General features: G+C 33.7%; 1 protein-coding gene across 1 annotated transcript in view; it reads right to left on the bottom strand.

Moving 5' to 3' along the window:
• LOC132716180 (mucin-2-like) overlaps nt 1-25,177 on the bottom strand; it is a 28,616-nt gene extending 3,439 nt beyond the window's left edge. Inside the window, exons 1-15 of the mRNA XM_060699387.1 lie at nt 24,867-25,177; nt 23,033-23,179; nt 20,464-20,622; nt 19,321-19,482; nt 18,975-19,136; nt 17,806-17,967; nt 17,019-17,555; nt 15,466-15,618; nt 12,368-12,409; nt 10,683-10,799; nt 9,767-9,922; nt 6,861-7,010; nt 6,228-6,263; nt 2,972-3,085; nt 207-2,006 (exon numbers count right to left, since the gene is read on the bottom strand). Of these exons, the coding sequence (XP_060555370.1) occupies nt 207-2,006; nt 2,972-3,085; nt 6,228-6,263; nt 6,861-7,010; nt 9,767-9,922; nt 10,683-10,799; nt 12,368-12,409; nt 15,466-15,618; nt 17,019-17,555; nt 17,806-17,967; nt 18,975-19,136; nt 19,321-19,482; nt 20,464-20,622; nt 23,033-23,179; nt 24,867-24,930 (3,961 nt within the window). The 5' untranslated portion in view covers nt 24,931-25,177. The remainder of the gene's footprint in view (nt 1-206; nt 2,007-2,971; nt 3,086-6,227; nt 6,264-6,860; nt 7,011-9,766; nt 9,923-10,682; nt 10,800-12,367; nt 12,410-15,465; nt 15,619-17,018; nt 17,556-17,805; nt 17,968-18,974; nt 19,137-19,320; nt 19,483-20,463; nt 20,623-23,032; nt 23,180-24,866) is intronic.
• Between the last annotated feature and the right edge of the window lie 1,932 nt (nt 25,178-27,109).

Here is a 27,109-nt window from a genome sequence, read left to right as displayed (position 1 = left end):
CTCTGATTAATGCGAACTCGTTTTAATTCGGTCTTATATCGCAATAATTTCGAATCAATTTGCATTCCATAAGCTTGAATTTAACATGCATTCAAAACAAACAAAAATGCCAATTATAAATAAAAATATTCTAGAATCAATAACCTCCATTTATCCAAACCTTTTAAAGTAGAAAAGAGATACCACGAAATTGATTTTGTACTGACCTGCTGCAGGTGTTGGTGTGTGCGGCTGTTTTTGAGTAGTTGTTGTTGTTTTGGTAGGTGACGGAGTTGGCGCTACTGTTTGGCTATTTGTTGAAGCTCCGGAGCCTGTTTCGTTCGAGCCATTTCCACCGGATCCAGAGGGATTTTTTGTAGTAACGCTAATGGGGCCGCCGGGTCCAGATGCATTCAGTATAGTCGTGTCAATATGGTTATTTGTTGTACCTCCGTTCGAAACATTTCCGCCGGATCCAGATGGATTCTGTGTGATAAAGGCAATTGGGTCCTTTGTTGTAACTCCAGAGCCGGTTCCATTAGAACCATTTCCACCGGATCCGGAAGGATTCTGTGTAGTTATGCCAATTGGGTTGTTTGTTGTAACTCCGGAACCTGTTCCATTTGAACCATTTCCGCCGGATCCAGATGGATTTTGTGTGGTAACGACAATTGGGTTGTTTGTTGTAACTCCGGAACCTGTTCCATTCGAACCATTTTCGCCGGATCCAGATGGATTCTGTGTAGTCACGCCAACAGGTTTATTTGTTGTAACTCCGGAGTCTGTTCCATTCGAGCCATTACCGCTGGATCCAGATGTATTTTGTGTAATAACCCCAATTGGATTATTTGTTGTGACTGTAGAGCCAGTTCCGTTTGAACTATTTCCGCCGGAACCAAATGGATTTTGTGTACTTATGCCAATTGAGTTGTTTGTTGTTACTTCGGAGCCTGTTCCATTCAAACCATTTCCGCCGGATCCAGATTGATTCTGTGTAGTCATGCCAATGGGGTTTTTTGTTGTAATTCCGGAGCCTGTTCCATTCGAGCCATTACCGCTGGATCCAGATGGATTTTGTGTAATCACGCCGATAGGGCTATTTGTTGTAACTCCGGAGCCTGTTCCATTTGAACCATTTCCACCGGATCCAGATGGATTTTGTGTTGCCTCGCCAATTGGGTTATTTGTTATAACTCCGGAGTTCGTTCCATTTGAACCATTTCCACCGGATCCAGATTGATTCTGTGTTGTCACACCAATAGGGTTATTTGTTGTAAATCTAGAGCCTGTTCCATTCGAACCATTTCCGCCAGATCCAGATGGATTATGTGTAATCACGCCAATGGGGTTATTTGTTGATATTCCGGAGCCTGTTCCATTTGAACCATTTCCACCAGATCCAGATGGATTTTGTGTCGTCAAGCCAATTGTGTTATTAGTTATAACTCCGGAGCCTGTTCCATTTGAACCATTTCCACCGGATCCAGATGGATTTTGTATAGTAACGCCAATTGGGGTATTTGATGTTACTCCAGAGCCTGTTTCATTCGAACTATTTTCGCCGGATCCAGATGGATTCTTTGTAATCACGCCAATAGGGTTATTTGTTGTAAGTCCGGAGTCTGTTCCATTTGAACCATTTCCGACGGATGCAGATGGATTTTGTGTAGTCACGTCAATTGGCTTATTTGTTATAACTCCAGAGCCGGTTCCATTTGAACAATTTCCACCAGATCCAGATGGATTTTGTGTAGTAACGCCAATTGGGTTGTTTGTTATAACTCCAGAGTCTGTTCCATTCGAACTATTTCCACCGGATCCAGATGGATTCTGTGTAGTCAGGCAAATTGTGTTGTTTGTTGTATTTCCGGAGTCTGTTCCATTTGAACCATTTCCGCCGGATCCAGATGGGTTTTGTGTAGTCACGCCAATTGTAATGTTTGTTGTATTTTCGGAGCCTGTTCCATTTGAACCATTAACGATGGATGGTGCTGAGGTTGTTTTGTCAACAGACGAAATAGAAGGTACTACAAATTATAAAAAATGACTGCCAACATCACTGTGTATACATTTACCAGTTGTATTGAGAATCATAGCAGTTTAGAAATTTATATAATCATTTCTATACGCCGTTTCAAAAAACGGGTCATATATAGGATCGTCCCTGGCTGGCGGAAGGGCGACGTAAAAATTTTTTTCTGAGCATATTTCCTACACTCATGAAGGGATTTAATAAAAACTTCATAAAAATGGTCACCACTTTGAGAAGCCTGTTTCGCGGGCATGATCCAGATCTCTATGTTGAAGGTAAGAAGTCATTGCAAAAATGCCTGTTCGGAGCAACAGTTCTACATCCATGAAAGGATTTTAATGTAACTTTGCGCAAATGTTCACCACTGAGAGGTCACTGCTATCAAAGTCAAGGTCACATAGAGAGTTTAAAGTTCAGATAAAAACAGAATATGCAAACAGGGACCATTTATTATTTATCATAATTTATTAATGGATTGTAACATAAACAAAAACTAACACGACTACAAGTGTGACACAAGTACTTTACGTCAATATTTGCAAGGTCAAGGTCACAAAATATGATAAAAAGTTCAGATATTGCATGGATATTGCCAAGAATATATCTCCTATATACATAACTATAATGGCTCCATCTCTGTCAAAAGATTTTGTGACTGGCGCGTTTTGCGTGAATGTTGCCCTTGTTGATGTGTAGGTTTCAAATAACACTTAAATTGTTTTGGTCATATGGCGACTTCTCAGGTTTCATGGCAAAGCAAAACATCAGTTGCTCTTCAGGGCTGGTATTTGAAGATGTCTTTAAAGAATGGCTTGAATACATTTATAAATATTTGAAATCACTTTATGTCAGAACTGTGAGCTATGATAATTCTATTGATTATAATTCTACATCAAATTGGCTTCGTAAACCATTTAACATATTTCAGAAGACGTAAACAATGGAAATATCTTAGCTTACTACAACAGCCACAAGTTACGGGACATGCCGCTGCATCATCAACACATAATGTTTTCGGGGTGTTTTTAAAGTAGTGACAGCCTGCTCCATCTACGCATGCGTCAGATTTAGTATCTAAATGTAAGAAATCTATAATAATACATTGTATTTTGAATATAATACATTATCATCAATCATAGTCATGTTTTTTTTTCGCCAATTTTCGAAGTCGTAGTGACATTTTTTATGAAAGAAAAAGTGTCGGAGTGACAAGGCATAAGAGAAAAATATTATCCCGAATTCAAAAATCTATTCAATATCATAAACTATTACATAGGTACTATATAAGAATAATAAGAAATTAAAAAGAAACTCTGACTTTCAAACCAGTAATTATCATTATCAATATAAGAAAACAAGTATACATATGTGATAAAATGTTTGCAATATATACCACTTTTCAAGAGTCCTAAAATTAAAGCAGCTCACCTCCAGATCATGCTTATGTAAAATGAAAGTGATGTTAACAAAGAAAATAATTTTTCACTAAGCTAATGGCACTTAATCAACTTAAATTACCAAATAGAGGTCAAAATATACAAAATAAGAATCGGTTGAACCGAGTTATGCTCCCCGAGAAGGTTCTGGACACAGGAAAGTATAAAAATGAAGAAAGGACAAAAACTCTTAAATTAGTTAAGGCAGAGTTTTTATTGCACAGCACTTCTTTTCAATGAGATCTATCTATATATAAAAGTTTCATGATGATATCTCTTATAGTTTTTCCGGAGTTATGTCCCGGGTAACTTTCAAAGTGAAAAAATGAACAAAGGACAATAACTCTAAAATTAGACAATGCTGTCCTTATGTTCTTTAACATTGCAGTTCTATCAAATGAGATCCATATACCTGTAGAGTTTCATGTTGATGTATCTAATAGCTTAAGAGTAATGTCCCGAACAAAAGTCAAAAAGTAAAAATAAACAAAGGACAATAACTTCAAGATGAGGCAAGACAGGGATATGGTTCTTAGCACTGCACTTCTACCTAATGAGACATATCTACCTACAAAGTTTCATGCTGGCATCTTTCATAATTTCAGGGTTATGTCCCGGATTAAGTTCTAAGTGTCAAAATGAACAAACGACAATAACTCCAAAATAAGGCATGAAATAGTTATGGTTTGCAAACAATGCACTTCTGCTCGATGAGATTTATCAACCTACAAATTTTTATGTTGATACCTTTTATAGTTTTAGAGTTATGTCCCGGACAAAGTTCAAAATGTAAAAATAAACAAAAAGCAATTATTCAAAAAATAGCCACGGCAGAGTTACGGTTTTTGTGCACTGCAAACGTATTCAATGAGATCTATCTATCTAAAAAGTTTCATGTTGATAACTCTTATAGTTTAAGAGTAATGTCCCGAACAAAGTTCAAAGTGTAAAAATAAACAAAGGGCAATGATTCAAGTATGAGGCAAGGCAGAGTTACGGTTCTTATGCGCTGCACACCTACTCAATGAGATCTATCTACCTAGAAAAGTTCATGTTGATACCTCTTGTTGATTCAAAGTTATGTCCAGGACAATACAAGCGGTCAGACGGACGGAAGTTCTTACGGGACAGTAAAAATGTGGCTATTGTATTATTCTCTCTATTGTTCTTTATAGCCACCCGAAAGAAAATAACCACAAAAAGCATTACGGAATGAATGACATCAAAGACAAAGAACCTATTGTCCCTCTAGCCACATTATTACTGTCCCATGAGCAGACATACAGAGGGACAAACGGACGGACGGACAAATCGGCGACTATATGCTCACCATACGGGGAGCATATAAAGCTTTACTCAGTTCTAAAAAATACTGCAAAATCGGTCATAAATCGCACATAGCATGAGAATTATTACTTTGATGTTGAATCGTGTTTCTTTTCTTATAATCTCATTTTCTCACAAGTTTGATTTTCTTTAAATATTGATGCTCACCTGGAGGTAAATTATGCAGCTTTAAAACTGCTCCAAAGTACTTCAGAATTAGCACGGTGTTTGGTTTGTATTTGTTTTCTCATATCTGGCCCTGACCGTTTTAAATAAGCTGTTTAATTTTTTTATAGGCGACTTTCTATTTGTTTCTAATCTGAGTATTTCATAATTAGGACAAAAAGAAAAAATAAAAATCCAGATATGACTTATGTCATGTTGTTTTTCTCTGCATGTTAAAGCTGCATACCTTCAGATGAGCAAAAATATTTCAAGAAATCCAACTTGAAGAAAATGCTATATGCTTTTAAGTAAGGTAACAAGATTCAAGCGTTAATCAATAATTCAAATGTTATATTTGCGAAGCAGTATTTATCACCATATGTCTACTGCGTGACCGACGCAGTTATGACTATTGTTTGTATATTTTGACTTATTTTTCGGTTTTTATCGTTGATTTTAAGTACCGTTTGTAGTGTGTAAATTACTTGCTTTGCTGACTTCTTAATAATTTACTCTTAAATGCATTTTCAAAATTTCATAAATATAAACAGCATGACATCTGGAGGCTTGCTGCTTCAGTAAATTGTCATCTTTAACATGTTCTTACGTAGTACAGTTAAATGCAATATGTGCACGTATATACACTTTCTATAATACGTCTTAATGACACCACAGGGCACAACTTGGAATGAGATGACATTATATTGCATAACTCGGAATAACATATCACACAACATGACATAACTTAGAAAAACCTGAAAATTCATGACATGAAAAACTGTGACGACACATGACGTATAATACTAAATAACTCGACAACGCATGGCATGATGTGTGGCACATGGCGTGTGCGTTTTTTTTTTGTTGTCTGATTGGGTTTTACCCAAACCGACACAGTATAGGCCATTTGGCGACGTTCTAGCTTTACTGATGGAGGAAAGCCTCAGGTGCCATTCCATGTATTATTTCAGTCACGAACGGGCACCTGAATAGAATAACCGACCTTCCTTAAGCTAGCCGGATAGCTTCCTCACTTGAAAGAATCCAAAGTCCCTGTCAGACTTTGGACCCACAACGGTGAGTGGAAAGTGGTTTGAAGTGTACACCTTTAACCACTCGTCCACGGACGTCCCCGTACATGGAGTGTCACACACTACACCAAATGACGTCATGTGTCAAGTATGACGTCACATGATTTCACATGACATGGACTTAAACAATACCATAAGGTAGAAAACTCGTATTGTGTATACAAAAGCTAATAAACACTCTTCCAAAAGGATACCTACTATGCAAACTACAGTCAACTTTAAAATCCACGAAATCTGTAACGAAAGAATAAAAAGAAAAACGTGAAACATTCTCATCCATGATGTATTGACGCAACATTGTAGAAATTTAAAGATATGTTTAAGATAAGGTTTCGGCTCTTATATATGTTCTTTACAAAATTCTGATTTAGTTAATAATTTACTGCATATAAGAAAACTTCACATCTATTGCACACTTTCTCAATAAATTATTGATGTAAAAATGCTTGATTGTATATATAATACAATTAATAATAGATGATTAATTTCGAATTAAAATAACACACCCAAAATAATTGAATGTCAGAGAGAAAACAATTTAGATTTGTGTTGGTTTTTTTATCATGTCACAACATGGCGACTTAAACGCATGTACTGCATCGTATTAACTAGCCCTCTCCCCCACCCTGCAACACACACGCTTTCACATGTTTTCAATGCAAAAGTACCCACATTACAATTTTTTATTTCCAAAAGGTAGCTTCCCAATTTTCTCTCATGACCTGAATGATTTAACGCCTTTGTGGTTCGAGGCAAAAATTCAGACAGCTAGCAAAATTAGTGCCTACAGTACTTTGATTCTTGCAAAATTATGATAAATATGTATCATACCTGGACACACCTCGCTTGAGCATTCATCTTCTTCATGATTCTCTCCATTACAAAAGTCTTCATCAGAGCATTTTCTATAACGACTCATTTTGCATGTATTATTTTGCCTTAATTGACACTCCCAGCCACTCCAGGACTGCCATGTTGGTTCTGTATTGCATGAATAAAAAAAAGAAAAAATATGATAACATTATTGCACATGAATTACGATGCAATTATTTACACATGATAGACTACTGAAGCATAACAACTAGTGATTAACGATTTAGGTTTTATGACACGTGATTATAGTATATGGACACATGATGACTGATTAAAGTTTAATGACACGTTATTTTGTTAATGGTATAATTGAAACATAATACTAGTAACCTATTAAAGTAGATGTATTTTTTAACGATTACAATATATTACTTGGTTTTGTTTTCAATTAATTTTGTAGATATGTCCTGTATGTTAGATTTTGTTGTAAAGTAATGTATAGTATCTTATAACTTATATCTGGCATATACATGTATGTACAATGTCGTAGGTTTTATATTTGTATTGTTTTAATATTGTACATGATGATGAGACTGTAATAAACTATCTTATCTTATTTTAATGATTTTCGTTTATCATATATGGACAATTTAGTCAAGGTTTCAAAATTATTACACATGATTTACGTCAATCCTTAATGGATACATGACTAACGATCTGAATAAAAAAATGGCAGAGATGAAAAAAAAAGACACAATGTTTTCAGTAGTCGGTGCTGATTTGTACGTGAATTGTGTGATTTGTGTGTGGCAAAAGAAACAGAAGAAAAAAAGATACAACAACAACAAAAATTATACAACAGAAATTATCGTTCAGGCTATATTTTCTGCTATTAAGTCGATTTATATCTTATAATTTCTTAATGGAATAAAGTGCAGCGCCCTCTCAGTGACAAACCAATAAAATAAAAATCATTCGTTTGTCGTACAATAAAACCGCTTAAGTAAATGACTGTTTAAACACGCCGTTTTATTTTCCGTCAGATAAACTGATTCACCCCCGCACCCAACACTCCCCCCCCCCAAAAAAAAGCAAAAAATAAAACAACAAACAACAACAACAACAACAAAACATATATGTTTGTGTTATTCACTAGAATAAGACAGAGTCTGAAACATTTTCCGATAACAATTATGAAATTATTAAAAAAGTTATGAAAGTTATTTACTTCATCTTGACCGTCAATTGTGTTGATTTTACGTTCAAGCAGATCATAGAAATGTTCGTAGTGTTGGCACCGTGTTGTATAGAATAAAGTATAATAGAATAGAATAGAACAGAACAAAACAGAATAGAAAATAATAGAATAGAATATAATAGAATAGAAGAAGGCATTGGAACTCTAACATCGGAGAGAAGACATATTTACATGTTATAGAAACAGAATCGAAAGAAGGGCTCTCTGATTTGGTACGCCTTTGATAGCATCCGAGTATAAAAGAGACAGCTATATGTTTTGATGTTTTTTGTTCGATATAGTATGCAAAGAATCACTAACAATCTCACTCTCCCTTTCGCGCCACAATATGAGGCCCAAGAATTAAGTAAAGAATGTACGAGCAACTGAATATGATTTTTTGACCGTTATCCTTTTTCCTAATAAATAAAACTAGAAGAACTGTAGCCAATCAACGAGCTTGTTCTTTTTTATCCCAAACACACAATAAGGTATGTAATTTACAAGACTTCTTTTAACAAAAGAGCTGTTAGGTGACTGAAATAATGATATAACTCTTGACCGTTTTTATTTTCAATAAAAAAGTCTCCAAACTATAATAAAACTTTTTTAACACTACCAAATTTTCTTCTTCGATTTGAATTTAAGTCGCACCATTACGGTATGGGTCATATGGCAACTTTCCAGCTTCATTGGTAGAGGGGGGCCTCAAGTGCGCTCAAATGGATAGCTGAGTAGGACTTACGTTCCATAATTTAGCTGGACAGCTTCTCATGCTGACGAGAATGATACATGGTTCATTTCTGTTTAGATTTTCAAGTAATTCAATCTTTGTGGGCTTACTTACAGTTTTGTGTTAGGAGACCCTAGGTGATGTGATATCTAAATCAATCAATCATATTGTACATGTATAATCAAAATTTTCCTGGTCTCATTGGTCACTTTAATTCTCAAAAGCCAATAAGAGATGGGTTAGTTTGTTTGGTTTATGATGCACCAATAGAACTTAAGAACATATTGCGCTGAAACAGGAAAAGTCACCGAGTGTTACAAACTTAAATCAAACTATTTCGTTTGCTTGAGCTAAGAGATGTATAGACTCCAGTGATTAAAATCAATTTAGTTGCCTCTTACGGTCACACAGTGATAAACGTGGCTACGATTCTGATACCTCAACATTTCAGGGCACACCTTCAGCCACAAGGGGAAATATATTTGTGAACCAGTCATGTCTATGAAGTTCAAAATGTGCCTGTAATAGAAAGAGCATCGAAAGACGAAGCTATCTAATATGTAACCTCGATTATTAAATCAGATTGCTGAGTGTTTTGATGTTCTTTCTCTTCTTTATCATAGGAAAAATCAAAACACATCCCTTGTCTTTACAATAAGAAAAACTTTGGATACGAGGATATGGATAGGATTTTTTATCATTATCCCTTTCCCTGTCTATTATTCTATTGTGACAATAGGCAAAATCCAGAAAAAAATGAGCCAATCAACTAGCATACACTATATTATTTTACGAAAAACAATCCGCCCTCTTTAGTGCGGATAACCAATACCTGCACTCCAGTTAACGCAATGTGAATGTATGAATATACGATTTAACTTTGAGACATTTTCCAAAAGACAATAGAAAGGTAGTATGGTACTTTTTTGTACAAGTATTAATTAAAGACATCACCTGGACAAAGACGTTCATCGCAAACAGCCTCTCTTACTGATATGCCCTCACACTCAGTTGTATTTCCAGTAGAACATGTTCTACTCTGTTTCATTCTACACATAGTATTTGTTCTTTCACACGTCCAATTACTCCAACGTGACCATTCAGGATCAACTGCAACATGATAAGAGAAAACATTTTGAAAAAAAAACAACAAAAAAACAACTTTACATTGTTAATATTCCATTTTGTCTTTCTTTAAAGCTTATGGACACATCGAAAACATCACTGCATGTAACATTTTTTTCCGGCAAAAAGAGCATACTTTAGTTTACCCATAAATCTTCCGTATGGCAGATCCAAAGTATCTAGTGGGACTCAACACTTTTTTTTTTTGGATTTGAAGTGTTTGAATCAATTGGTTGATTAAAAGTGTTAGACAAACACATTTTTAGTCTGTCACGGTTCAGAATTGTTTACGATTAGTGGAGATGATGTGTAAGCGGCCGGATAGCGCAGTCGGTAGAGCCGCGGAACGGTTTTCCGAGGGTCCCAGGTTCGAGTCCCGGTCAGGCTGCAAAGTTTCCTCACTCTGTGACAAGTATGATCCTGGGTATGACATAAACGTTCCAAAATATTTTTAGATCATACTGATATTACGGTAGTACCAGAATTTATCAAAATTACCATAACATGTGCTACACTACCACTTCAAATATTAATTTACCCACAGTGTTCTGAAATTGTTAACCTGTTCAAAGTTATCAATAAAACAGTAGCTATTAATAAATATGTACCAACCTGGAGCAACATTGGTAACAATCAATTTGAAAAAGATTTGTCTTAATATTAATTAAAAAGTATTAATTTCAAATGCAAGGCAACCCTTCATTTTTTAAGTTAAGGAACAAACGTTGTGTGAAGAAAAACTTACCATGGCAACAGCCACATGCTTTTGGGCAAATCTTGCTTGCTACGTGGGCATCTGCTAAACACATTAGCAGTATGCTTTGATTTTCGCATGAGTCGGCGTCAGAACATTTGGAATTGTCTGAAATAGTCAACAGCAATTAAACATGCCTTTAACATAGCATGAATGTCTTCCCTTGGCTGCAATTTTTATGATTATTCCAAGTCATCTGTTAATATTGCTTTTTCCTGATAAGTCCAGCATCTTCTATTGAATATTGACCCCGAAATGGCGGGAAGGTACATGATGTCAAATCAGAAACTCGTGAACATTTTCAATGTTGATAACAATATTTTATAAAAATTTGTGAAATAAATTCCATTTCAAAGTTCCGTATGTTTGCTGCATAAAATAAAATTTAGTAACTTAACTTTAACTTCGAAAGAAATTAAACTTGTTACCTCACAAAAAACAAGATATAAAATGATTATTATTTAATAAAAAAAACAGTTATATTTTCTAATATTCTATAAATGATTTAAACAAAGCAGGATTTATCTTCCCTTCTTTTAATTTCAATGTTGATTCCTTAAACTAGAAACAAATTCCACAAATTTAGACATCTTCAACGTGTTGTTTACATTTAATAAACATATGATGTGCAGGATTACATATATACATGCATCAAATGACATACACTGCTGAAATGATACTTATATGAATTAAAAACAAACACTGAGAATGTGTTTTATCACAAAGCAAATCGTTATCCCCCTTCACTTTCCAACAAACAAGATGGCAGATACAGCCCAAAAGTTTGTTTTCCCCTTTTTACTCTGAAATTCGTAGTATGAACTGTTGAAGAGGACATTTAATTAATTAGGGCATAAGTGGATTGAAATATTAAAATAGACTTGGATTTAAAGGACAATTTGAAATCCACAAAGTAGAAACATGCGCCGAACGATATCACGGATATTTTGTGTGCCATACGTTATCATTTCCGGAAAAATGCCCCGATATTGATATCTACAGCGGTTATTCTAGCCAGAATGGGCATGAATGCTTAGATGATAATATAATACAACTTTTTAAAGTCATTGGTTTCAGTTAATGTATAAATATGTAAAAGAAACAGTGAATTTGAGGGAATAAGCCGAACGTTATCACAATCAAATCGGTGAAAAATTCTCTCGCATCGAATCTAGTGACGCGCATTTCAGATGAAGTTCGGGGCGAACTATCATGAAATAAATCCTGTGTTCCCGGACAATTTTGGAGAAGGCTGTTGATTATATCTTTACACTAGAATACCAAGAATTTCATATAAAAAATGAAAAACTTCCTTTTGGGCTGCATCCGCCATCTAGTTTGTTTGAGTAACAAACGGCGTAATTCTCCCGTGATCTTCATTGTATGTTTTTTTTTATAGATAAAAATATAAACAAATATTCGCAATTTATGTTAATATAAATGTATTTGTTTATTTTATGCAAAGCATACTACAACTACTTCAACCATGTTGCAATTAAAATAAGGAATATTTTCACACATTTCAACATGATTGGTATTTTCGTAGAAAGTGCCATTATTCAGATCAGATTTAACCAATTGATTCAATACATTGTAAAAGTACGGAAAATGTATTCTAAAGAAAAACGAACTTTTTCCATACTGCATCTCTTATTATGAAATATGGCTTATCTTACCGAGGTCCTTACAATAGCCAAGCTTTCCAAGTTTTGTCAGTTCTGCAGACAAAAAACATAATTAATCGATTATATATTGTCAATTAATCAGAAAGAAAAAATGTTCTAAAACAGCCATTAATATCAAGCATATAACAAATAGACAAAAAGAAAACTCAAAGTTTCTAAATAAAACAAATATTTGAAGAGATTAATCGAAACGTGTAAAACAGAAGGGGGGGTGGGTGGGAAATTGAAATTTGTTTGACTGATATTTGTGTAAAAAAGTGAAAGCCAGTGACTACAAAAATTTGAAAGATGTTGATCACTAGACCATACTCATGCAAAATATATGTTGCTAATTTGTCTTAATATAATAGCTTTACATTAATAAAACCAGTAAAGTAGGTCACTGGGTCAATATTTTAGTCATCTCTGATATTAGATTTCAAGTCTATACTTGCATAGGGTCAAAATGTCATAGACAGAAGTTCAGAAGGTCAATATCTAGGTCAGCTGATATCAAAGTTCAGTTTCAAAAACTGTGCAATTGTTCTATATTGCACAGCTAAACATTAAAGGACAATAATATAGGTCACTTAGTCAAAATGTAGAAAAGCTTATTTCAAGGTTTTATTTTACATCATAAAATGTATATCGTCCAAATGCCATAGCTGTATGTCAAATAACTAAAGATAATCACAAGGGCCAGTTGTTACCCCAATGCCAAATTAAAAAAAATCTTGATACAGGTACATGTAATCCAGACAATATTTCTTTATCAATTAACTTAGTTCTAGGTTTCTCTCCTTCAGTAAACTTTCTAGTTTTTCTTTTTTGTAATATAAAGAGAACTAATGACCCCCAGCGCAGGTCTTCTTTTGACCTCAGGGACATAATTTGAACAATTTTGTAGAGGTCCACTATGTTTCATGCCAAATATCTAAGCTCTGACCTTTGAAGAGACTTAGACCATCAGAGGCTTAATTTCCTAAAATATATTTTTGACATACACATCTATGGTCCCTTGCGCGGCCAGTTTTGACCCAAATCTTTCCTAATACATATAAGGAAAAACTATGATCCCTGAGGTGGGGCCACTTTTGACATTTAAGGAAAAAATAGAACACTTTCGGTAGACGATCTAAATGTGATATCACATACCAAATATCAAACATCTAGGCCTTGTACTTTGAGAAAAGGAGACTTTTATTCTGACCCTGTGAATGCTTATGAAACGGATTAGAACCATATCAACAACTTTGAAAGGGACAACCCAGTGATAATTACTGTAAAGTTTGGAAAATATGTGCAAATGACACCGTACAGTGACCTACTTTTTGCCAAAAATTCAGAACTACGTCTAATAATCCGTGGAAATTGCATGGAGGTAAATTATCACCATTTTGTGTCTCCAATTAATTATTTAACTTATTACTGGCATGACCGGCACTCCCGGGGTCCGACAAGGAAAGCTGCTTTCTGTGCACTTGAGGGTGGATTGGCTGACATTAGACATAGATTTCAGTTTGTTAGTCAAGTGAAAAAACGATGAAAGGAAATCCAGAGGAGCAGTAACACCATGTATATCCAGAAACACCGGACTGTATAGACAACGCAAAAGTATCGCCGGATCTGCGTAACGCTATGGTAGAAAACGAGTAACGCGGTTCATAGACGGACCACAATATTTTATCGAATATCAAAAAGGAAGAAACGAATACGCGCATACGGCTACTAGGACATAAAAACATAATACTTTTACCATCATTAAAAATATTTGCAGGACTTATTATATACTTTTTAAGAATAACGACCTGACTACAGTTTTGAAGGCGACGTTTGTGTTACGTCGAAATAAATAAGTACAATAACGCATTTAAAACTTCATATTTGGTATATGTTTGGCATTAGCCAAATTTTTAGTGTCAAATAATACTAAAAGGAAGCAGATGCAATATGAACCGCTACTATAAATAAGGTAACAAGAAAAGCTTGCGTTCATCATTCCCAAATCCGGCGCTACATCGTAAAATTTTCTCACTCTCATTTTATATGACGCGAAAAAATTGGCAAATGGCTCAGGCACATTTCTGCTTCATTAGTCATACACGGTGATCACGTGTGATGTAAATTTTGTAATTTTGTTATCAGATTCAAACATAATTAATGGGTTAGTTCGTGTAAGTAGGTGAGTGAGTAATACGTTAGTAGCTTCATATTTACGTTAGTAAGTTGGTGAGTTTGTAGTTAAAAAAATAACAAAATAAGTCAATTAATAAAATCTATGTAAATAACTTGAATACTTAGTACAAAAACCTGAAAACATAGTAAAAATATGTAACTAGAAAAGAATGTTATTTTTCTATAACTAGGTAAAAACTGAATAACTAAGTTAATAACTAGAAATCTATGTAAATAACTTAAATTACTAAGTAAAAAACAACAGAATTACTTAGATATCACATATTACTATAAAAAGTACATAATGTTAATAAGTAGGTTAATTGAATAATTACGTAAATAAATAGAAAATTAGATAAATTACTGAATGCCTAGGTACACATATTTCATAACTAAGTAAATTAATAACTTAAAATGCACCAGTGGTTTGAATATAGATGGGGGGGGGGGGTAGACAATACAGAATTGAGAATTGAAGCAATAGTCTTCTGCTTTGGCCGCAGTCGAAACCTCTTGTCTCTAAATACCGTAATTTTCGTATAAAAAGAATATTATAAACATTTAAAAATGTTATATAATGTTTGTTCCTGACACGATATATTTTAGCGCACCTTAGCCCAAAGTGCTTATGGTAAGCTTTTGTTATCCCACTTCAACCGACGTTCGTCGTCGTTCAATTTCTTAAACAACATCTCCTCTGAAAACAATGACCAATCGACAAAGATATTTTTGTTTCAGCGGAGTTGATTTTGTGATGTAAATCTAGCGTTAATCGGATAACACACATTTTACTGAAACACAAAATTTTCAAAAACAGTTGCTTTCAAAGAAAAAGAAACTGGCCACTTTTATTATTATAATACAAAAAAAGATATGTAGACACAAGACAATACTAGCTAACTTTATCAAAACTATTTAAAGCTATTTTTACGTACCGGGGCACGTGACATCATCACATTGTTCACGTTGAAGAGAGTCAAATCCGCACTGAGCATCAGAACCAGTTGAGCATTTTCTAGACCGGGTTTTGTTGCACGATCCACCTTTCTCTATTCTGCATGTCCAACTACTCCATTCCAACCAAGTTACTGCATTGAAAACACAAGAGCGATCAGTAATCACATGTGTCGCTTCATGATGGCCAATTTTATGTTGGGACAAGTTTTGTGACAGACGGACAGACAGGCGGACAGAGCACAACTAGACTTGGTACTGATCATTCCTGTAAAGTTTGGATAAAATTGCACCAGGAGTTTATGAGGAGTAGTCCGGGCAAGCTTTTGTGTATCTGGCAACACACAGAAAAAAAACACCTTTTTATCAAAGGGCCATAACTCGGCCAAAAATCATTCAACCGGAAAACCCCTGCAATATGCGCAAGGACTTGAGCTAAAGATCAATCCTGTAAAGTTTCATTGAACTTGCATTAGTGGTATAAGAGAAATAGTCCGGACAAACTTTAAAAATAAAAATTATTTAAGGGCCATAACTCTGACAAAAACCATTGAACCGGAAAATACTGACAAGGTACTGATCATTACTGTAAAGTTTGGATGAAATTGCACCAGTAGTTTTTAATGAGTAGTCCGGACAAGCTTTTGTGTATCTGGCAACACACAGAAAAAACACCTTTTTATCAAAGGGCCATAACTCGGCCAAAAATCATTCAACCGGAAAACCCTTGCAATATGCGCAAGGAATTGAGCTACAGATCAATCCTGTAAAAATTCATTGAAATTGCATCAGTGGTATAAGAGAAGTAGTCCGGACAAACTTTAAAAATAAAAATTACTAAAGGGCCATAACTCTGACAAAAATCATTGAACCGGAAAATACTGACAATATGCACAACTAGACTTGGTACTGATCATTCCTGTAAAGTTTGGATGAAATTGCATTGTAGTTTATGAGGAGTAGTCCGGACAAGTTTTGTGACGGACAGATGGACAGACGGACAGACAGCCGGACAGACGGACAGACAGACGACGGAGAAGTGATCCCTATATGTCGCCACTACTCCGTAGATGCGACACAATAATAGAAACTTTTACGTCAGAAAAGAAACTTCTACAAACTTGTTGCTAAACTCAATCAACAATATAATCTACATTTGCACCCGGGCAGCAAAAATTAAGTAAACTTGAATTTAAATATACCTTCTTCAAGCCGATGACATAATTTGATAATAATGTCTAACATTTAGTTATTATGTCAAACCTATTATTTGCGTATTTAAGCAAGTTAATATAATTATGTGGATAAGAAAATACCTTAATGCTCGCATTAAGTATCGTTAAATTCTCTCTCCCCCCCCCCTAAAAAAGTCTTAGCATTTCTTACTAAAATTTGTCAAAATCAAGTTCAGTTTGACTAACTTATGTTGTTATGTCTAAATGAAAAAAGAAATATGATACCTTTAATAGTGTCAAAATTATCGACAATCATGAAAAAGGATAAACCATAAACAATACTATAGAAGCATCAATACCTGGACATATTTCTTTCTTACAAGGTTCCACTTGGAAATGTTTCCCTTCAAGTTTCTCCTCACAATCAGCGGGATTATACGTGGAGCAATTTCGTGTGCGAGACATCAAACATATAGTGACATTTTTGCATTCCCATCCCGTCCATTCAAACCAGTAAATATAAGCTGATGACGACTCTACCGTGGGTTTACTTGCACTTAACGGGTTACTGGATGACGTGCTTGTTGAAATGGTTGTTTGATGTAATGTCATAGTCAATGACGCGGTTGTTGGAGTAGATGGCGTCGGCTCGAGTTGTGTAGATGAAGGCATCGACATAGATGTCGCAGCAGGTGTAGAAGCGGGTTTCTGACTTGAAATTGTTGACACCATGAATATATTTGTAGTAGCGTCTTTGGTAGGTGAGTACTTTGAACCTAGGCTAACTGCCGCAGTGGTTGCAGTTGCATCTGGTAAGTTAAATGGTTTCTGTGTTGTTGTTGTAATTGCCTTTGTAGATGTAGATACGACTTGAGTTGTAGGTGTTGTATTTGTTACTACAATTTGAAATTTTGGAAACAATCTTTATCACTAATAGAATGACGGAAACTCAAGAAAGGCTTTCGTATCGTATTCGATTAAAGAGTTTCAGAAGAGGGAGCAATAATTCATTGCATTCAGAATCTTTAAGATGGAAATTCAAAACAGGAACATTCTGACTATATTTTTCAAAAGGTGGTAATAACACACAATGTCTGTAACATATTTTAAAGAAAATCGGCAAAATGTACTAAATTATCGACTTACTTGTGCATGTCATGTTATTTGCACATGGAACCGTTTCAAAGTCTTTCCCTGGAAGAGTTGAACAAGTTTGGTCTGTAAATCCACTGATACAACTTCTCTGACGTATGTTCAAACATATATTTCCGCTTTGGGTACATGTCCACTTGCCCCATGGCGACCATTCTATTGAGAAAAAGAATGGATATTTTTTCTTAAAATCGTTTCTTGCAGAAAGAGATATATACCTTTTATAATTTATCATTTTAATAATATGTTATTGCTTTTGATAATTTACACCCAAAATACAACTCAAATGGGTATTGGGTCATTTTAACACCTCAATCAATAACATTGCATTTTTATATAATAGATAGATTAAAGGGGACTATCAAATAATCTCACGAGAAAACAATGGCCATAATTAACATTTAATCTGGCTACAATAGCGATGATATTTTGTAAATTTCATATTTTTAGAGTTAATATTCTGGAAAATTAAACTGCACTTCAACTTGTCTGTTAAAGATCCTCTTCGTCTTAGTGCAATTACAGGTTAACACATGAACAAATATGTCTAAACAATAATATAAACTACATGTCAATGTTCCATATAGTTAAGAATATTAGATATTAGTTTTAAAGATTTTGGACAAGTTATATGGAACTATTCAAACGGTTTGTTTGCATATATAACCGGATCTGCAAGATCTTATAATACAGCAGTCTTCCTTTTCAAGAGACGAAAAAAAAATCATAAATTGAAAGCAGTGGTGCATATTAAAAAAACGGAATACTGCACGTTTGTAGCGTTGCTATTCTTTAGATAATCGTGACGTATAAATATGTTTACACGACGTATAAACTGCTTCCGTCAGTTTCTCCAACAGTTTATTTTATATACTTCTTAAAATGACGTTTTTCTGTATTATAAATTCGTTATAAAGACTCTTCAGCTGTTATATGCCCGTCTCAAATTGCTGTTTGCAGGTTTTGAAAATCCTGGTCTTGTGGATCACATATGCAAACAACCGAATATATAGGGCAAAACACCTGTCAATAATCCTTTATAACTAACACTATTAACATTACAATTATCCAATGAAAACGTCTGTACAAACGTGCAGCATTATAAGGCTTGTTATATAATGGGTTTACTGTCTGTTATTCTAAGTGATAATGTAAACATATACCTGCAACACAAGGACATGTGGTGATATTTACTTCACTTTTATCTGGACAATTGAAATCAATGGTTGAATTACATGTGCGAATTTTATAGCAAACATTGTTCTCATCTTCCTCACAACGCCAATTAGACCATCCGCCATCATGACTGCTAACGGAAGAAAAATCTAGAAAAGAATTTAATTTCATTGTAACAGTATCACGTTATCATTGATCAAACATAACATTATTTACACATTCATTATTTTTTTGTTCTTCAGCTAAAACAAAAACAAAAATGCGTATATCTTCTTTTGAAAAACCTTAAAAAATTGATGTTTTACAAGTGCTAGACATATAACAGCGACTTACTTTTGCAGGGCTTATCACTATCACACTGGACCGTTTCAAAGTCTTTGCCATGAAGCTCAGAGCAACTAGTTTCTTTAAATCCACGTATACAACTTCTCTGACGTATATTCAGACATACATCTTGGTTTTGAGTACATGCCCAATTGCCCCATTGCGTCCATTCTGTGGTATAATGAATAGGGGTGTCCTTTTTATCCGTTTAAACGGCTACGGTCGGTTTTTAGCTAAACACCGGTTAAAAACTTCAATAACCGGTAACTGAGGTTAGTATTTGTCTAAGGGGTGGAACAGTTTTAAATTTATTCTAAATATTACCTTAGTTTTTTTTTTCTGACAAGATATGACAATTGTTTGTACTTTAGTGATACTCAACAATGTGTTTTTCTGATCTGATCGAATACGGTACAACCCTAGTGAAAAAAATTACTACATATTCGGATATATATTTTAATCATTTTGAGTAAAAAAGTATGGACAAAATAGCATATCTTGTCATAAAAACAAAGTTAATGTTTAAAATCTAAGCATTTTATTATTACGGTTGGTTAAACCTTTAACACTTTTATTACGTCGTATTTAAACGGTTAGCATTTCTTCTAACAGTGACACCCCAAATAATAAAATGCTTATTTTCTTGAAATTATCTCGACATGTTTTTTTTTACATATTTTACAGTAAACATGAATCTATTGTTAACAATAATTATATGTGTTACTATAGTAGAATACGGCAATATGATGTATGCTATGACCAGCATGCACGTCCCTAGTTGCCATGCGAAAATTTCATTAAATCCATTTTCATTAAAATGTAAACGACCTGAAACAAAACGGTTTTGTAGAATTTAAAGCCACGTATCATGTCGTATTCGTATAAACCGAATAATTCTGTCTTACTAATCTTTTATTCCTCAATGTTTTTTTTTGCATATAATAGAGCACTTGTCACATGTTCCACTATTTCAGTTGACATTCCAGTATAATACATCGCTTTCTACATAGGAAATAAAATGAATAAGACTTTAACCTATCGATTAACTGCCCATAATGCTTACGTTACTAAATTCTAACACAACATATTTGCCCCAAATTGAAAAGTTTACATTCTGACTAGTCTTTGAATGATAATAATAGTAACACATACCTGCATCACAGGGACATTTTATAAAATGTATTTCATTTTTCTTCGGGCAATTGGAATCAATGGTTGAGTTACATGTGCGAATTTTAAAACAATTATCTTTAGTTTGCTCACACCTCCAATCAGACCATACACCATCATGTCCGCTTACAGAAGATGTGTCTAAAAAATAAGTTAATTTTTGTCTCATAACTATTACATGTACATTGATTGGCATACATATATAAAGTTTTTATTTATATTCATCTCCCATGACACGTGTTTGTCATTTCGGAGCTTAACACTCTTTATAATTTTATTGACAAGATATGGAAGAAAAATATGTATATGCGTATATAAAAAGTTGACATAGGTAAATTTTCATTATTTTTTAAAAACCTGATTAAAAGTAACAACTGCACTTTCAGCTTTTGCACCACGTGATGTTCCATTCGATTCAACCTAATCAATTAAGCTTCGTTTTTATTTCCAGAGTCGGGAATTCCCATTATTAAATCCACCATTCATCCCAAAAAGCCTCATTTTCATTTCCAGTGTCCAAACTGTTAATACCAACTCCATATCGCGCCCCAAATGGCATCGTTTTTGTTTTGTAGCGTTAAATCTTTATCAAATGCATATAGTACTCCATCCTGCCTCGTTTTCATCTTTTGAGAATAAAAGATCCATCTTATCTTATACAAAGTTCTGTCAAAATGTCAATTTTTTTTCTTTTAAATGCTAGTATGAAATAAAGAGGTCATTAAACATGGTTGAGAACAATACTGATTCTATCGGACTTGTACACAGCTGCAAAACTTATATATCAGTCGCAGTAATATAGTTTTGACGGCTGTGTACTCGTCCAATAAACGTATGTATTGTACTGATAACTTCATAATGCATACGCAGAAAAATAGTTTAATATCACCAATGCCTAAACGATGTTTATCAGTTTTTATAAATTATGAGAAATGTTAGTCTTGTGCATTATAATTCATTGGGAATAACATGCATCAATACAGAATGCCGAACATATTTGTTGACAGTAATGAGCATACATAATATCGCATAAGCTAAGGAACTGCATCAATATACAAGTATTATATAGACTTCAATAATCAATTAAAACTATTTTTATTTCTTCTTTGTTATCTTGGAAAGTCTAGGAAAGTTAATTTTAAGACCCATTTTGCCCCAGAAATGCTTTATTTCTATTTTCAAAAGATTTTATATTTGATATCCGGTTATATTTTCTAAAAAAAGTACTCAATGGCCAATTACTTAACTTCTATTGTTTTGTTTTGTTTTGTTGGCAATAAGTACCTCTATAGATGTTTAGTATTTTGTATGAAAGTAAAATTACTACTTTGTATACATTGTGGTACTTTTATGACCAATGATGGCACATATAGCACTACTTTACTCATCTGATATTTATCTTGTTTATGTGTTAGTAGTTCAGTCATATTGGCGGGCAGTTTCCTTACCATCGTTCCTAGAGAGTTACACCAGTACTAGACTACCTTCCTCCGTGCTTAACTACCAAAGCATCTCCCGGGGATCGAACCCACGCCAGAGAGGTAACTGGATTAGAAGTTATCGACTCTAACCCTTCGACCCCGCAGGCGATTGATATTAATCAGACATGCACTTAAATCATTATCAAAACATTATTAAAACTCATTTAAACCTTTTTTACAAAAGAAAATATTAATTAGTTTCTTAGAATTAATGTACCATTTAACTGCTAAAATCGATTAAGTGTATAGTGTAAATATCTGCTGCAAATATTATTGCTTGAATTTTGAAAAACAGCACTCCCGAAATACCTGTATGGAAGAATATATTGATTGATTTTCTTCAAAACGAATGACACATGTACAAAGTTATTGCTTAGTATTGAAAATGTTACCCTTTGAAAACGTTAAACTTGAATTTTTGCTGAGTGAACTTCTTCGAATTAAAAGGTTGTGTATAATAATTATGGAGAAAAGATAATGCTTTGGTTTTTATTCTTATTATAACACGCTATTATACTTAATGGTATTATTGTTCTTCTAAACGATAAAAACTTTAATTGAAAATGATAACACTTTTATTCCAAATTCTAATATTATCATTCTAAATAATAATCATATTATTCTTAATAAAAATTAATGTTATTTTAAATAATATTACTAATACATGTACTATTAATGATGATAAATGAATTACTATTTCAAAGGATAATTCTGTTAGTCTAAATGATAAAATGGTGTCCTAATGGTAAATGAGATGGACTAGAAATATATAAGGATTGCTGGACCTGTTGGTTCAAATACCACCAGAAGCCAGCAGTTGTTTCCTTGAGCAAGACTTGTTACGCTCATTGCTTAGTAGTGGTTAGTTTGAGAAACTGATTATGGAGTGTTTTACTAAGGTTATAGCTAGCAACATATCAAAAAAAATGAAGTCTTATTAAGCAAATTCTAAATAATACTACTGTTATCCTAAATAAAAATAATGTGTTTCTAGATAGTAATACACTTGTGTTTTGTTTTCTTAAGGATATAATGGATATTCTGTCGATAATGATAATAACAAGCAATACCTGCAACACATGGGCATGCGGTTTGATTAACTTCAGATTTAGTTGGGCAATTGAAATCAATGGATGAATTACAAGTGCGAGTTCGATAGCAAATATCTCCTATTTTCTCACATCTCCAATTCGACCATCCGCCAATTTGTCCGCTGACTGTAGAAATATATCATAGCTTTAACACAATTTTTATCCTCGATTAGCATAGTTTCACTATATAAAAATACTGTTCTTATTGCAAAACAAAATATCGTTCGATATTGTGACAGGGAGTACACTTCCCTCAAGTCAATGTCATCCAGGTAATGCTGAACAATAATTGTGCCAGGAATCTGACTTTACGTGTCTTATATATAAATTTTATATATATACACGCTCTTAGTGGTTGATTACAACGCATTGGACATTTATTAATTGTATCAAAATTGAACGATAACTTTTAATAAGCAATGGATCTACAGTAAAGCCTTATATTTGAATATAAACACAGTTGATAATATATTAAAGGCCTCAAACACTTAACACTTAACAAATCCAATCAAAATAAAAAAGTACACGTGTGACCTCGCTTTACTGTATAAAAGGCGGCTATTAAAGTTTTGGAAGCCAGCACTATGTCCGCATAGCAATATCCCAATCATCTTCACTGTCGGGTACATGAAACGGTGCAGATTTTTTCGTGATACGGTGCTTCGATCAAATATGGAGGAAGGTAACCAACTAAAAGGCACGTCTCATTTTATTTTCTATTTATTTAGACAAATCCGTTTTATATTGTAAAAGAAGAAAATTTGCATGTAAAGTAAAAAGTAACGGTTACGGAAAATCCGCGCCGTTGCTTAGTGTCTGCACCGTTGTCGAGACGAAACAGAAAGTAGACAAATTCAGACAAAACAAATTGACAGAATTTTTTTTAAATTGCACAGATGATTTTATACATTTAGTGTAATAAAAAAGAGTATTCACTTCAATATAAGTATCCCTTGTACGGAGATTGACTCAAAAATTTACCACTTCGCTCGGTTCAAATTCCATGTACATTTATTTACAAAAGTTTTGTGTAAAAATCATTTATATCATATGTTACATACATTATGAACTTATTGATCTTATAGTGAATTTCTTTTATTAGAAGGACACCAAGGGCTAGTTTTCCCACTAGTTTTCTTAAGAAGCAAGCCTTAATAGTTTAATAAGATTGGCATTGTATTTGTTCTGTTACTGAAGTACAAGTAGGATTGTGATGCATCAAACGCATCCCTTTGTAGTACCAAACCCCCTTGCCATTACCCTGACGGCTGGCGGTTGGATGCGAATTTCTTAGGTGCACTGACACGTATCTTGATCAAAGCGATGAATCCAAGTCTTATCTCCTGTTACAGGACGAGAGGGGAATACTTTGAGCTACTGTCAACAAGCATATCAGTCACGTGGAGTTAATCACATCCTTTTTAAAGAATTTTGTGACTGCTCTGAACTCAACATTTTAACTTTCCATTCATGCCTATGGATAGCAGTCTCTCAACAACAATTAAAACCCCAAATATGTACGTTAGAATGGACGGTTGTCATCATTCAACTGACAAAGGATTACACTGCACCAAAATATAGATAAAATCTATGTATGGAAAAATAAGATGTACGAATTAATTGAACTCCCTTCTTCTCGTATCTAATAAATAAAAGATACTGAATGACTTAATTTATTAAGCATGTTGAATAAAAGTAGATGATGCGTGTCTATGAGCTGACGGTACCGCTTGGAAGATATGTTGCAGTTTTTTATATGATTAAACGCTATTGTTTAAATTACAGTAACTGAAAGTAATTAAAGAATATTTACCTGTTTTAAAACAACATATTCCTAACAAAAGAAGGCACAAATTTGTTACCGAAATGGAATTCATCAGTCACAAATCCAAAGCTTTATGTTTACTCTAAAATCCAGTTTTTAGTTTTTCCCAATAATTGTGACACAATTTATCATGCATTCATCATATGATCCGTTTTCTAGTTTGAAAAATGAAATAAAAATCTTTTACTGTTATTCTACCATTTAAAACGATCTCTGTTAAGGACACTTATTTGCCCTATTTAGTCTGTAAGATAAGACGAAATTAAGATTAGAAATTAAAATTAGTGCAACAGTAAATGTCCGCTGCACATTTTGTACATATCTTGATAGCAGATATACATGTCTGCAAGTTTAACGACTACAAATTTAGGCTGCCTTCAAAATTAATTTTGGCTTGTATGGCTTGTATGGAAAATATCATATTTTACTTGAAATATAATGAATTATTTAATTTTACCTATGAAATATGGTGCTATATCAGTCGAATATATTTTATAATTTTTCAAAATAAATATGAAATATAAATATGAAAAGTGGCGGTGTCTATTTTTTTTCAAGGGACTTCTTTCGCCATTTTGTTTGAATAAAATGATCAATAAAAAACAAATTTTTGCTTAATTTTGTTTTGGAAACTGTCTAGAATGATAGAAAATGGTATAACCGAGAAAATATCCTTAATTCAGTCATTACCATTGAACAGACATTTAACGAGTATTTTACGTAACGTTAAATGGCAGTAATAATTAAAAATTACAAATGTTCAAAATATAAAAAGACTGCTCAAACTTTTTTTATATAATTTTAACACTATAATCGATAATTTCCGAAGGATATTTGTAGTTTTTCGTGTCGGTCACATGGGTTTTTGATTACTCACGTGACGTTTATCATAAAAGTGATAATAAATATGACAAAATGTAAAGTTATTTTAATGTTTTACTTAAACATTCATCAATTATTCTTGCATTGGCATAATGTCACTTGAACAAGCAACTGCGAATGCCCGATAATAATGTGCTTAACAATTTCGAATAAACACATAGAAAGAAATTAAAAGAAATGCATCATAGGAATGCATTCTTATTTATTTGTATGATGTGTGCCTTGGTCAGGCGAAACAGTATACAGTGTATTTGAGCCCCGCAATGACAAAACCAACATAGTGCGTTTGCGACCAGCATGTATTCAGACCAGTCAGGACCAATGTTGTTTGCCTACAAACCCTATTACAAGTAGAGAAACTGATAGCGAATATCATTGATCCTGATCAGACTGCGCGGATCCATGCTGGTCGCAATCGCACTATGTTGCTTTGTCATGGCGCGGCTCATTTATTTCCATATAAATTCCAATGGTACGATAGTCCATTTCAATCATATGGTCATCATGTGTTGATATTAATAGTTATGAAAAAGACTGATACTATATATCAACAACTAACGTGGAGCACGTGGGTATAAACGTGTTACGGACAATTATAATCAAAGATAAGAATGGAATGAGTCTGTTAAAGAGATCCCATGATCATCGTTTAGTTAAATATTCTAATCACAGGAATTTATTAACATCTATAAAATTCTTACTTAATATGTCATGTTTGAGTAACGGAATGAATACACTATATATGGGAAGCTGTGTTCCTGTAACATGTGAAGTAAAGTTGGTCTTCTCTCAAAAACTGCCTGCTTATTTAATGGCACTTTATATACATTGTGACCACTGATAGGGTTTAAAATTTTAAAGATATCTTTTGTGTATGTGAAGCAAAAAAAAACTGTTTTATTTAAATTTTATTTCAACTTTGTAGCAATATGAGCCAAAGTATTTCAAGAAAATCACACTTGCGCAAAATGTACTAAGATTTTAAGAACAATAAAACGATTAAAAGTTAAAGAAATGACCCATATGACTGATTTTGCTCCGGTATTTATCACCATATTTCTACTGTGTGTCTTACTGAGTGATGGCAATCTTGCATTTTCTGACCTCTTTTTTTTTGGTAATTTACGTTGATTATCTGTGTCGTTTTTAAATGTTTAAAGTTCTTTCTTTGGTTATATCATACTATTTTTTTAAGATACATTTCCAATATTGTTAATGAAAACTATCATGAATCTGGTGGCTAGTTGCTTTAAACTAGTAGTTTAAACAAATTCAATAAAATTAATGTGCAATATAACCGTAATGAATACGATAAAAGCATTGCTTTGACCATCTCAAAGTATAACAAG

Source organism: Ruditapes philippinarum, unplaced genomic scaffold (genome assembly GCF_026571515.1).
Source record: "Ruditapes philippinarum isolate M1 unplaced genomic scaffold, ASM2657151v2 ctg5559_1_1_1_1, whole genome shotgun sequence".
Classification (NCBI taxonomy): domain Eukaryota; kingdom Metazoa; phylum Mollusca; class Bivalvia; order Venerida; family Veneridae; genus Ruditapes; species Ruditapes philippinarum.
The sequence above is the reverse complement of the archived record's forward strand: the minus strand, read 5'-3'. Positions and strand labels throughout refer to the sequence as shown.